The sequence below is a fragment of the Nicotiana tabacum genome, chromosome 13 (assembly GCF_000715075.1).
Source record: "Nicotiana tabacum cultivar K326 chromosome 13, ASM71507v2, whole genome shotgun sequence".
NCBI lineage: Eukaryota > Viridiplantae > Streptophyta > Magnoliopsida > Solanales > Solanaceae > Nicotiana > Nicotiana tabacum.
Window position 1 is genome coordinate 128,052,847 of NC_134092.1, and position 12,405 is coordinate 128,065,251.

The 12,405-nt window shown below is 31.4% G+C and overlaps 2 protein-coding genes across 2 annotated transcripts; both read left to right on the plus strand.

Annotated features, from left to right (window-relative positions):
• The first annotated feature begins 3,872 nt into the window (after positions 1 to 3,872).
• LOC107799334 (hyoscyamine 6-dioxygenase) lies at positions 3,873 to 7,834 on the plus strand. The gene is made up of 4 exons (XM_016622433.2): positions 3,873 to 4,131; positions 5,455 to 5,705; positions 6,457 to 6,775; positions 7,332 to 7,834. Exons 1-4 carry the CDS (start codon positions 3,937 to 3,939, stop codon positions 7,584 to 7,586), a joined length of 1,020 nt encoding a protein of 339 aa, XP_016477919.2. The 5' UTR covers positions 3,873 to 3,936; the 3' UTR covers positions 7,587 to 7,834.
• A 604-nt stretch (positions 7,835 to 8,438) lies between these two features.
• LOC142168354 (uncharacterized) lies at positions 8,439 to 9,843 on the plus strand. The gene is made up of 3 exons (XM_075229031.1): positions 8,439 to 8,628; positions 9,282 to 9,383; positions 9,650 to 9,843. Exons 1-3 carry the CDS (start codon positions 8,439 to 8,441, stop codon positions 9,703 to 9,705), a joined length of 348 nt encoding a protein of 115 aa, XP_075085132.1. The 3' UTR covers positions 9,706 to 9,843.
• Positions 9,844 to 12,405: the final 2,562 nt, after the last annotated feature.

Below are 12,405 nucleotides of genomic sequence, written 5' to 3' on the forward strand. Positions count from 1 at the left end.
ACGTAAACAACTTTACTAAATATGACAGCCTTTGAATTTCTGCACAAAGCAAATAATGACGAAATTCGTCTAGAAAAGCAAGAATTTGCAACTTGATCTTTTGGACAAGAAAATTAGAGAAGAAACACAATTTTGAAGAATAAATGGAGGAAACTACTGCAGGATTAACAAGTTATAATGTTAGATTTTAAATAAGAACCGGTGATAACCAAATTATGGAAGGATTCAGCTCTTCACTTAGTAGATACCTTTCATTTAAAATACTTATTATTAATTTTATTTAATCAAATGGGAAACAACATGTATCTTTTTCAACTCTTCTTGGCCAGAGTCATGCAAGGATGAGTCCTTTTCTTCAATTCCTGTTGAAGATCTCATTGAGGAATAAGCTGATGGTTTTTGGAGTTTTTTTCAGTTAATTATTACACCTACTACTAGAATTTAAGTATGATTAAGAAAGTATTAGTGACGATAGAACTAACACAAGGGCTCAAGTTTAGGTAGACCACAAATACGAAATCACCCGAAAGCTTAGTGGAGTATCTTTTTTCCTTGTATTAAATCCTGAATTTCATGGAAAATATTATTTAAGGAGGTTATCGGTCTCATTCAAAAGGTTAATTGAGTATTATTTAAGGGGGTTACCGGTCTCATTCCTTTAAGGGGTTGTTTGGTAGGACCTATAAAAATATTACTGAATAGGGAGTATTAGTAATATTGAGATTAGGGGTGACAATTTGAGCCCAAACTCATCCAACACACTCATAAAATGTGCTACACACATTTTAACTTATGGGTCTATATTGGCTCACCCAAAACAAAGGGATCTCAACCCAACTGAAAGCCTGTCTGAAAATTTACTTAGTTGCCCCATCATTAGTTTTTGTATCTAAGTTAAAAAATGAGAATCAAGGTATTTAAATTTTAATATAAATATAAATAATTTTGTAACTAAGTTGTGGTGAAATTTACTTATCTATACTATATTAAAAGTACGAAAGTCCTTAACTAAATATCGTTCACCTTTTTTTACCCTTTAAAAATATATTTTATATTGGACAAAATAGTAATTTTCTATCTTCCTAATATTTAGGACTTCTAAATCAACTAAAATTTTATTTATTATATCTTTCCTTATACATATATATTGAATAACTATCTTTACTTATACATATATATTGAATAACTCACCACGCTGCGAAAATATTGTAAGGAAAGGATTCAGTGGCAATAAAGATAAACGAATAGTACAATTAAAGTGAGTGTTCAAGCTAAGTGATTTTTGCCAAACAAATTAAAATACTCTTAGTGGAAAGGAAAATTGATAACGTAGATTTATGGAAATAATCCGCCTATTCTATTTCTTTTTTTCCTAAATATTATAAAAAGTATAGTTATAGTTGTGTCATAATTAAATTAATTTATATAAGGTAAAATTTTAATTAATTTTAAAGTTATTTTCTACATAATTCAAATAAGGAAAGATATAATAATTAAAATTTTAGTTGATTTAGAAGTCCTAAATATTAGGAAAAACAAATTATTATTTTGTCAAATATAAAATATATTTTTAAAGGATAAAAAAGGCGAACGACATTTTATAAATATTATACAATTGATAAAGAGAATAATATAGTGTTCGAGTAGGGAAAAAGTTCAAAAATAATTCGCATCTTTTGCATCTTTGCATCTTCATACTATCTTAAAAGTATGAAACTTCAACAAATAATTAAGTCTTTGAATTTATAAATTAGCAACAAAAAAAATCAATTCAATTTTTTTCAAAATCATTATGTAAGTAAAATTATTTGTCAAGTTGATAAAACTTTTAAGGTACATAGTTTTATTTTCACTAGGAAAGCATCGGCCATGAAAGAAATAAGAAAATAGAGCAAAATTCATTATAATATAGTATTAAAAATTAAATTTCTAAACATGCTAAGTTGAAGCATTAAGGATGTAACATAAGACAAAAGGTATTCAAAAGAAGTGTCGTTATAATTTTTCTTTCTTTTATATTCATTCCAATAAATGATAATTTCCTATAATTTTTAATATAGTATTATATATTTTTGTAATTCAATATTAGTTACTTAAAACTTTTATTGTTATTTATTACCACATTTTTCTATGAGGAGTTCTACCTCATCACTCACAAATTTCTAAAATACCAAAAGATTCAAATTCTTTAATTTATTTTGTTATTTTTGAATAATTGTGGTAAAAGTATTTTTTGTGTTATTTGCTTATAGTGTTTGGTAACAAAGATAACAATAATTTTTATAAGATATTTTACGCCTCATAAATCATAATAAGGGCATATAAAAACTTATGTGGAGTAGGATTTCTTTATTTTATTGAGCTAGCTTAGTGAGATTAAAATTCGTTATTTCAGGAACTTACATTTCTTTCTTTAATATTTGTTCAATAACGAAAAATACATTATTTATGTAATTTTTAAAATTTGTATATTCATTGATACGTGTAGGTACACACGCAAAGCGCGTACCCTAAGACTAGTTTATAAATAATATAAAAGATATGTTTCAACTTACCAATTCTAAATACTAATTTGTTACTTAAGAAAATATATTTTCATTCTCAAAATACTAATAGTAGTATTTCTTTTTTTTTGGAAAGGAGGGTACTTGTTAAGTGGGGAGTAGGGCTTCTTGTGTTACAATGTAAAAACAAATAATAACTATATAAATAGATATAAATCAAAATTTGTACAAAAAATTATTTGAGTTATTTTTCTCTAAATGATTTAATCAACAAAGTTTTCTGAAAATTTTATGTGACCGGAAGGCTCTTTTCTAAATGAATTGTTTATGGAACAATTCCAACATCATGAAAAATAATATTCAACTACCCAAACTTTTATCTTACACAAAATTTCTTCAAAAGATTTTCTGAAACATTGTCTTTTTTTTTTCAACCGCTATTTTCTTTGCTTTTATTCTTCTTTCTTATACACTTTTAAATATTTATTTAATTTTAGAAAGTTATAAAAGCTCATGAATAGTTGAGTATAAGATTAATCTATATGTGTTTCTTAGATAAAACTTTAAAAGTAGATATATAGCAATTCATTGTCACTGCATGGAATGAATAAATTATGAAGAAAATAGAAAGTATAGAACATACATAGATGTATAAAAGGTAAAAGTCTTTGTTTATGCAAGACGAGCATGGTTCTAAAACATGGGTCAAGTTGGACGGGTTGGGCTATGACCCATTGTTTAGCCCATCTTAGCCCAGCCCATCTTAGCCCAAGTACACTTTGGGTTGGGTTGGTCAATGATCAATTTATTGACTCAATCCATTTTGACCCGCCCAAATTCAGCCCAACCCGCTCATTTACCAGATTAGTTATGCTGAGATTATTTCTTATCGACTATTTGGTTTGGTATAATAAAGGTTTTAAAAGAACAGTTCTGACTTTACACATGCTTATCCATGTATTAATAATCATGATACTGCTAATGTCATGATTTGATATTTATAAGAATAATACTGAATATAGTATATAACTAATAAGAAACTACCAAACATAGGACTAACAATATCAAAGCTAATACACATATTATTTTCCTTAATACATTCTTTCAAACGACCCCTAAAGGCTAATGGAATTAAATTGAATTTACTCCTTTAATGATGCAACTCCTATACTTGTTCGGTACTAGGCTCAAGGAATCTAAAAGTTTGATACTCTTTAATAATGGCCTTGTCCTTACATCTTGAAAATGAAATCTCTTTGTTTAATTGATAGTACTCATTCCTTAATTAATAACAATTTATAGTACTCCTTCCTTAATTAATAATAACAAAATCATTTGATTACTCATGTTATATATATAGATCATCTATGTACAAACAGAATTAAACAAGCAAGAAAAGTATCTTTTTGAAAGAGATCAAAAAATCAAGAAAATGGAAGTCTTGACGTCAAACTGGTCAAATGTTGAATCTGTGCCTAAAACATACATTTTCCCACTAGATAGTAGACCAGGGAAGCTTGAATTTCCTGTTTGTAATAATATACCAGTGATAGACTTGGACCATAATCATCCAGCTGAGATAATTCAGCAAGTTATTAGCGCATGCCAAAAATTTGGATTCTTTCAGGTATAATTTTTGTTTATTAATTTGGTTTCTCAGCAAGTATTCAGTGTCTGCTTTGAGTCCTGACTAACCAAATTTCGAAACGTCCTATTTTGGGGTAACACATTCCTTAAAAGCGTAGGTGGAGCTAGTATTCCGTACAGAGGGTAGTAGGGTTAGTTTGGTAGTGTTTTCTTGTACTTAGATTACAAATTGTACATGTTTTCTTATTATCAACTGAGTTGGTTTCCTAGTTTCTTGTTGTGGTTGATGCTTATTGCTAGTGCTTCATTCCATTTATTTTCTAACTCTTAGTTTGCTGTTATTTTCTTTATGGCCCTTGATGTTAGAATTGCTTGTCTCTACTAGTTCTTTCCTTCTTTCTTGAGCCAAGGATCTATCGGAAACAACCTCTTTATTCTCCTAAGGTAGGTGTAAAGTCTGCGTGTACGCAGAAGCGGCTCAAGCGCACGTAGGGCCTAAGTCGAAAATTTAATATGGGGCCTAAGTATTTATAGGAACGTTATAATATATATTTTTATTTAAAATCTATTCTTCTAGAATCTAGCTATTGGTGCCAAGATGGTTTTGAATAACTAGATGCATATTTTTTTGTTGACATATTTATATTTTAAAAAAAATTTAAACAATATGTACAGAGTAAAATTAATAAAATAATAAATAAAATAAAAATAACACTAGAGAAAGTTAGAATGATATTACCCAATGACTGACTGATTCAAAAAGTTTGAAAACTTTGATTCCAAAATATCTAGTTGTTGGCTTGTTGGAGTCTTGAAGAAAGAAAGAAATCTAATAGAAAGAATTAAGAAGATGAGCATGAATAAAGAGGAATGAAGTAGATTTGAAAAGTTGGGTTGGGATTACTTGGGAAGAAGAGTAAAAAGTAGAGTTGACAAATCAAATCAAAGTGACAACTATTTTTCTACTATTTTAAGCTTTACTTTATTAAAAAATATATCTAAAAGTTTTTCTTTCTTTATATATATATATATATATATATATATATATATATATATATATTAAAAAGAAAAATCTATAAATCTATAAAATATATATTATTCTTAAAAAATGGGGGCCCCAAAATTGGGGGACTAAGGCACTTGCCTTACCCCATACACTGTTAGAGCCGGCTCTGCGTACACACTACCCTCCTCACGCACACCCCACTTGTGAGACTTATTTCACTGGATTTTTTGTTGTTGTTGTTGTTGGGTTAAGGATTCTAGTCTTTTTAAGTTACTGGGTCTTAAATTATTAATTTATGCATTTTTAATGTATTTCTTAAGTTACTGCTTAATAATATGTTCTTTTACATATAATCAGGTGATAAACCATGGAGTATCTGAAAATCTAATGGATGGGACCATGAATATGTACAAGGAGTTCTTCAAATTGCCAGGTGAATACAAGGCAAAATTTTACTCAAATGACATCAACAAAAGTTGCAGGATCTATTCTAGCACATTATCGTATGACAATGAAGAGTTTCATTACTGGAGAGATAATTTTACTCATCGTTGCCATCCTTTAGAGGAAAACATTCAGTCTTGGCCTAATATGCCAATCAAATATAGGTAATATATATATATATATATGTCTCTGTTGTACATATTTTTCATCCTTGTGTTTCAGACCCGAGACAATTCTTGCAAAAGCAGCCCCTATTTGATTCAAAAAGAATTTTGGACTATTAGTGCAAAACGATCCTAATCAGGCCCTATTTGATTCAAAAATAATTTTCTGCAAAAACGATCCTTGGGACAGATTAAAACGGGGATTCAAGGCTATTTTTGCAAAATAGCAGCTATCTACTTTTCAAAAAAGGATTTAGGGCTAATTTGAAAAAATGACCACTAAATTGGACTCAATAAATGGACTCCATTGCGGTAGAAAATGAATTTCGACCTTGCTTTGAGTCGTCAAGCTGGTAAACTGCTACTTCTAAAACGATCACTAAGGTGGTAAACCGCTACTTCTAAAACGATCATTAAGGTCTTCATATCTATGTTGCCTGCCTATCATGTCAAAGGCATTGCTGGTAAGCCCAAATCTACTTTTGAAAAAGAATTTAGGGCCATTTTTGCAACAAAAAAAATGGATGTGAACAAGTAAAAAGGACCCAAAAGGCTATATTTGCATAAATAGCCCCTATCTACTTTCAAAAAGAACTTGGAGCTAATTTTTGCAAAAAGCAAAGGTAAACAGTACAAGACACGAAGAATATTTTAGGAATTTTCGCTAAAATGAGCCAAATTTAGAACCCAAAAATTTCAAATCCTGATTCCGCATCTGATCCTTATATATATTTATTTTGGTTTTTTCTAGAGAAGTCGTGGGTGAATATTCCATCGAAACGAGGAAGCTATTGTACAAGATTCTGGAAATGATATGCAAAGGATTAGGACTAGAATCAGGGTATTTTGAAGGTGAAATCAGTAAAACTCATTTGATATCAGTGAATCATCATATCCCATGCCCTGATCCAAGTTTGACACTGGGAATGCCAGTACATTCTGATCCAAATCTCATAACATTACTTCACCAATGTGATGTCCCTGGACTTCAAATCCTTAAGGATGGCCAATGGATAGGCGTTCACCCTGTTACTGATTCTCTAATTGTTATTCCTGGTCTACAATTAAAGGTATATCCAAGTACTTTTCGGTGCTAATTATGAACAATAACACCCTTAAAAATCCGAATATATTTTAGCATAATATGCTAGAGTTCGAATTTTTTACGTATGAGATTTTAGCGTAATGTGCTGGAATTTTATAACGTGATGGAGTTCCAATATAATATGACGGAAGTTTAAACACAGAAACTCCATAATCCAGCATATTATGTTAGAACTTTCCGTGTGATGAAATTCCAACATAATATGCTGGAAGCTTATATGCAGGGGCTCCATATTCCAACATATTATGCTGGAACTTTCCGTGTACTGAAGTTCCAATATAATTTGTTGGAAGTTTATATATAGGAGCACAATAATCCAGCATATTACGCTGGAACTTTTGTATTTCAGCAAAATAGTGGTTATTTTTCAATGACTTTGCAAACACTAGCTATTTTTCAATTACCAATCCGAAAACTGGATAACCCGTATTATTTTCACCCAAATGTCCAGTCCTGCGCGTGAGAATGTTGAGTTAAGCTTAAGGTCATTTTCTTATCAGTTTTGTGTTGCGATAATGCAGGTAATAAGCAATGACAGGTTCATAACTCCAGTTCATCGCGTAGTTACACACGCGAAAGAGGCTCGAACAACGATTGGGGTTTTTCTTGGTCCGTCGCCCGAGTCTATAATAAAACCAGCCACTGCTTTGGTTAATTGTAGCAATATTGAACCAGTGTTCAGAGCTTTTACCTATCCAGAGTTCTTTAAAGCATTTTCTGCAGGTGCAAAATGTGATGCTCAAGTTGCACTCAACCATTTCAGGAACAAACCCTAGGTTTTAGTTAGTTCTACACGCTGATATGTGAAAAGGAAATGTTGTAAAAAACCATGTTACGGTCTGTTTCTGTACCTTAATTTACCTTGTTAATTTTATATGATAAGTAAAATTTGTACTTATCATAGCTTGTGTGCTAGAAATCACTTCTATTTTCCTAGTGTACGTTTGAGGATATTACTTTTTATCTACTCTTGGCTCATGTAAAACCGTGTGATATATATATAATAAAACACTTTATGTTTCAATTATATATAAGCAATCCGAAAAAATTCCATCTTCTTATTTCCGCACCAGCAAATGGTGACACTTTTTCAACTATGCGACTGCGACCTATTGATGTTGTTCATGAGATAGGACTCTTTTGCATATATAGAAAAAAATTGCTCAATTTCAAAAATTCAGTAGTATATTTAGTTGATTGCAGTGGAATGAATTCAAGCGTCCAGGCCATTAGATATACAACAATAAATAGACATTGACTTAGTTACTAAATGTAAATCTTATCGCTACTTGTATTTACGCAAAAAAAGGTTGCAATGAAGGGAGTATATTCGAGCACTAAAATGGAAGTTTGGCGTTGGCGGAGTCCAATTTTAGACCCAAAGATCTGATCTTGAAACTTGAGACCCGCTACTTCAACTTCAGATTCACATATCTAAAGTTGATTTTGAAGCGGCTAAAATTTAAATACTTGATAAATATCGATTAATTTTTAAATATCAGTCCTCTAAAAGGTGATTATTTGTGCACTTCGCCCTTATTCCTTGAAGCCTTGCACTGTGGTAGTTGTTGGTCAATTTTGGCTGAATTATGGAGTAGTAAGCGTACCACGTGACAACTACTCATATAATGCTAAGTGGCCTTAGGTGCAGCAATACCAGGAATGCAAAGGAAAGAGTGGCTCTAACAAAAGTTCCAGAGATAAAGTTTCTTATCATAATATCAGGGGCTAAATTTGGAGGGCTTACATATGTGGTACCACAATTGGCTGCCAATGCATTTTCATCTCCTATCAACTGCCCATCCCTTCACTTCTTAGGTACTTACATATTACAATTTGTGTTTTAGCTGCCGTTGGACCCCCCCCTCTCTCTCTCTCTCTCTCTCTCTCTATATATATATATATATATATATATATATATATATAACAGTATCTATATATAACAGTCATTCACTATAAAAGCCAAGTTATTTTTTGGACAAGTAGATTAGTTAACATTAGGCTCATGTGTATATTAGTCCACACATTAGGTGCTCAAAATGACTTTTTTCTTGTTTCCCACCTAGTCCGATACTCACATTGGGACCCGATTAAATTTGGATTCGCGCTGAGAAGTCTTATATTAGAGGTTAAAGTGCTCTCTAACAAAGGCGACTGACTCTATATCCAGAACTCGAACCCAGGATTTGAAGGTCAAGAGTGCAATTTTAGGTTCAACCAAAATCTACTTTGTATATAGGGTGTCCACTACTAATATATTACTATTTTCTAAGAACATATACATGTAAAAATAGAATTTTTGCTGAACTTTACGGGTGTCAGTGACCCCTCGGTATAGCATAGGTCTGCCCCTGCTCGAACTCGAGACTTTTAGTTGAAGATGAAGTAGTAATTACCACTACACAGCAAGTTGGTGGGTGCTCAAAATAAGTGAACAATTAATATAAATGTATTCATTATTCTTTTTGAAGGAGAGACAGATTTCCAGAAAAAAGATGGTGAAATTCTGCTGGAGAGTTTTGTAGATCCACAAGTGATTCATCATTCTAAAGGCCATACCATACCCAAACTAGGTGAGTAGCTTGTGCAGTTTTTGTTTTGGAATTTACTACCTACTTGGTTTAAAAATCAAACATAACACTTTCTTCGAAGTAATTTCTTGGTCATTAATTATTAACATTGCGAATTTATTTTTACTCAAAAAACTAACTCTTTAACAATCAGAGTAAAATGTAGGAAGAATCGTACGTTTCCTTGACTTACTACTTATTTTTATCAATTTAGTTTGTAATTATCTACTGGAATTAGACTTGATTATACCTTTATTGTTTGTTTGCAGATGATAGCAGCCTTGAAATAATGCTTGGATTTATTGAAAAAATTCAAAAACTTTGAGACTGCACGAGGAATTAATGGTAGTTCTGGTCCCTCCACAAGAATTCTCGATTGTATGACATCATGAATAATGGTTAAATGTTTCTTTTTCCAGTTATATTTTCTTGATTATGGACATCTGCTGATGTAATATTTCACAAGATTAACACGATAATTTACTAGTATATCTCAATATAAGATAGTAAATATTCTTATAATTGGAGAAAAACGTCACAGAATGAAATGAATGTATACAGTTGGATCTTGAAGGAGGTATTTGATTTTTCACGCAAACTTGAATATAATAATGACAGGTATAACTTGCCATCTATTATCTTCTTTTTTTCATCTAGTATTTGTCTAAAGCTTTTGGGATTTTGAAAAAAGTTAAATAATGCTTTTGGGATAATATATAATTACCACAAACTTTTTCTAATTACACACTTAAATATTACGAGGTTCTATTATAGTCCAACCTTTGTTAGAGTTTTATCTCATACCGTCTTAAGGGTATATACTCAGATTATAAGAAAATTAGAGTGCATACTCGCGCTGTCACATGTCATTTACCCTTCTTTATTTTTTTTATTTTTTTCCTTTTTCGTATTTTTACAATCAATGTACTTTAAGTGTCCTTCAAAGTACTTGTATTATTCTTTTTTGTTACTAATACATAATTTACTATTAAAAAAATAAAAATAAAAGGGCAGCCCGGTACACTAAGCTCGCTCTATGCGCGGGGTCCGGGGAAGGGCTGGACCATAAGGGTCTATCGTACGCAACCTTACCCTGCATTTCTGCAAGAGGCTGTTTCCATGATTGTGACCTCCTGGTCATATGACAACAACTTTACCAATTAAACCAATGTTCCTCTTCATTTATTATAAAAAGAATTTACTTATAATTATCTTTCAAGTGATATACTATGTGTTCTTGTGGAAAAAAAATTAGAAAATCAAGACCAAAAATGTGGTAGTAGTGGGTCAATATAGGCTGAATGATAGAGCAGTGCTAAAGGAGAGAACGTGACAACAAGCCATATATAATAAGTGAGAAATCAAACAAAGTGGCCTTACATTTTCCAGAAAAAGAATATCAAAATAAAAGCTAACATGGAAAAAGAATCTCAGCAGAAAAAATCAAGAATCCTCTGCCTCCATGACTATAAAGCCAGTGTTTGAATCAACAATAACAACATATTCAGTGTATTTTTATATGCGGGATTTGAAAAGTGTAATATATGTATGCGAATTTTACTTTTATCTTGTGGAAATAGAAAGACTGTTTCCGGAAGATTACCTTCGATTCAATAAAGCAAAATCACAGCAGTTATGACAAATAACTATAAAATACGTGAAATAGTAACAACAGACAAAAAAAAAAATGAAGCAAAAGAAACATCAGGTAATAATATCGATCTAAAAATAGGGAATACGAGGATAACACTAGTACTACAGTTATGGAAGAAAGTACATGTTTGGAAAATCCTCAAGGAAAATTAGATTTGTTTTTTTTTTATGTACGTTTTCCATTATAAGGACCGAGACATCTAATTAAGGATGACGAGATCCATTTATCTCACCATACTCTTTGGTGGTTCATCCCATCCTTGATTCACTACTATTTCTGCTCATATTTATTTGTAGGATTGCATATAGATGTTCGTAACACGCAACAGAAGACAATAACAATCCTAGGCAGATTTTTTCGTGTTTAAAATTTATTTGCATGTCAAAGATCGGATCTAAGACGTACCTCGTGAAAGAGTCTCGTTTCAAAAAAAATTTCGATATTGTAAAGACTCTATGCGTATCTACACCGAGACTGAACCTTGCTATCAACTCTTTGATCAATGAAACCCGTGAACAAATTGAATGAAATATTGCGTTGAAACTTTTCTAAAAAATCTCAACTTGAAGATAGAAGAACAAAAAAATACTTTTCTTGTAATTGTATTTTCTCTCTTAACTTTGTATTGCACTCTCACTTTCACAAAGTATCTCACTTTCACAAAGTAATTTTCTTCTCAAGAAAATATTACGGCAAATTTTTTCCATCACCCTTTATATAGCATCACATATAAACTCATTTCCCATTTGGTTGAGGCAATGAATTATTTAGGATAAAAATTTAATTCCAAAAATAAACTTTATGGAATTTTTCTAAAGAAAAATCGGGAACCCATTCCTAGGATGGTTTGAGTCTGCCTAATTTTACATGAACTTTCCATGAATTCCAACGTTAAAGTTGGATTGTAATAATGTCAAATCCAATTCAATATTGGATTTTCCTTATAAGTCATTAATTAATATTTTGCTAAAAGAAAAGTTCAAATCCCATAACAAATAGATTTCATGTTAACGTCTCTCATGGGATTTTGTCACGACCCAAACTAATCCGATCGTGATGGCGCCTATAGTGGAACTAGGCAAGTCGACTCATTTTCAAAACAAACCGATATTTTTATTTCAAGGATAAATTCCAAAGCCATTAACACAAAAACCTTCATAAAGGAGTTCAAATCAAAACAAAAGTGCGGAAAGAAAAGCCCGACATCGGGGTGTCACTAGTCATGAGCATCTACTACAATCTGTCTAACAATATCAAGTCTAACTAAGCCTGAAAAATAGCTAAATACAACTAGAGGAAGATAAGAGGGAGAAAAGCAGGGGCTGCGATCGCCAAACAGCTACCTTACTATCTCCGAGGAAAATCTGCAAC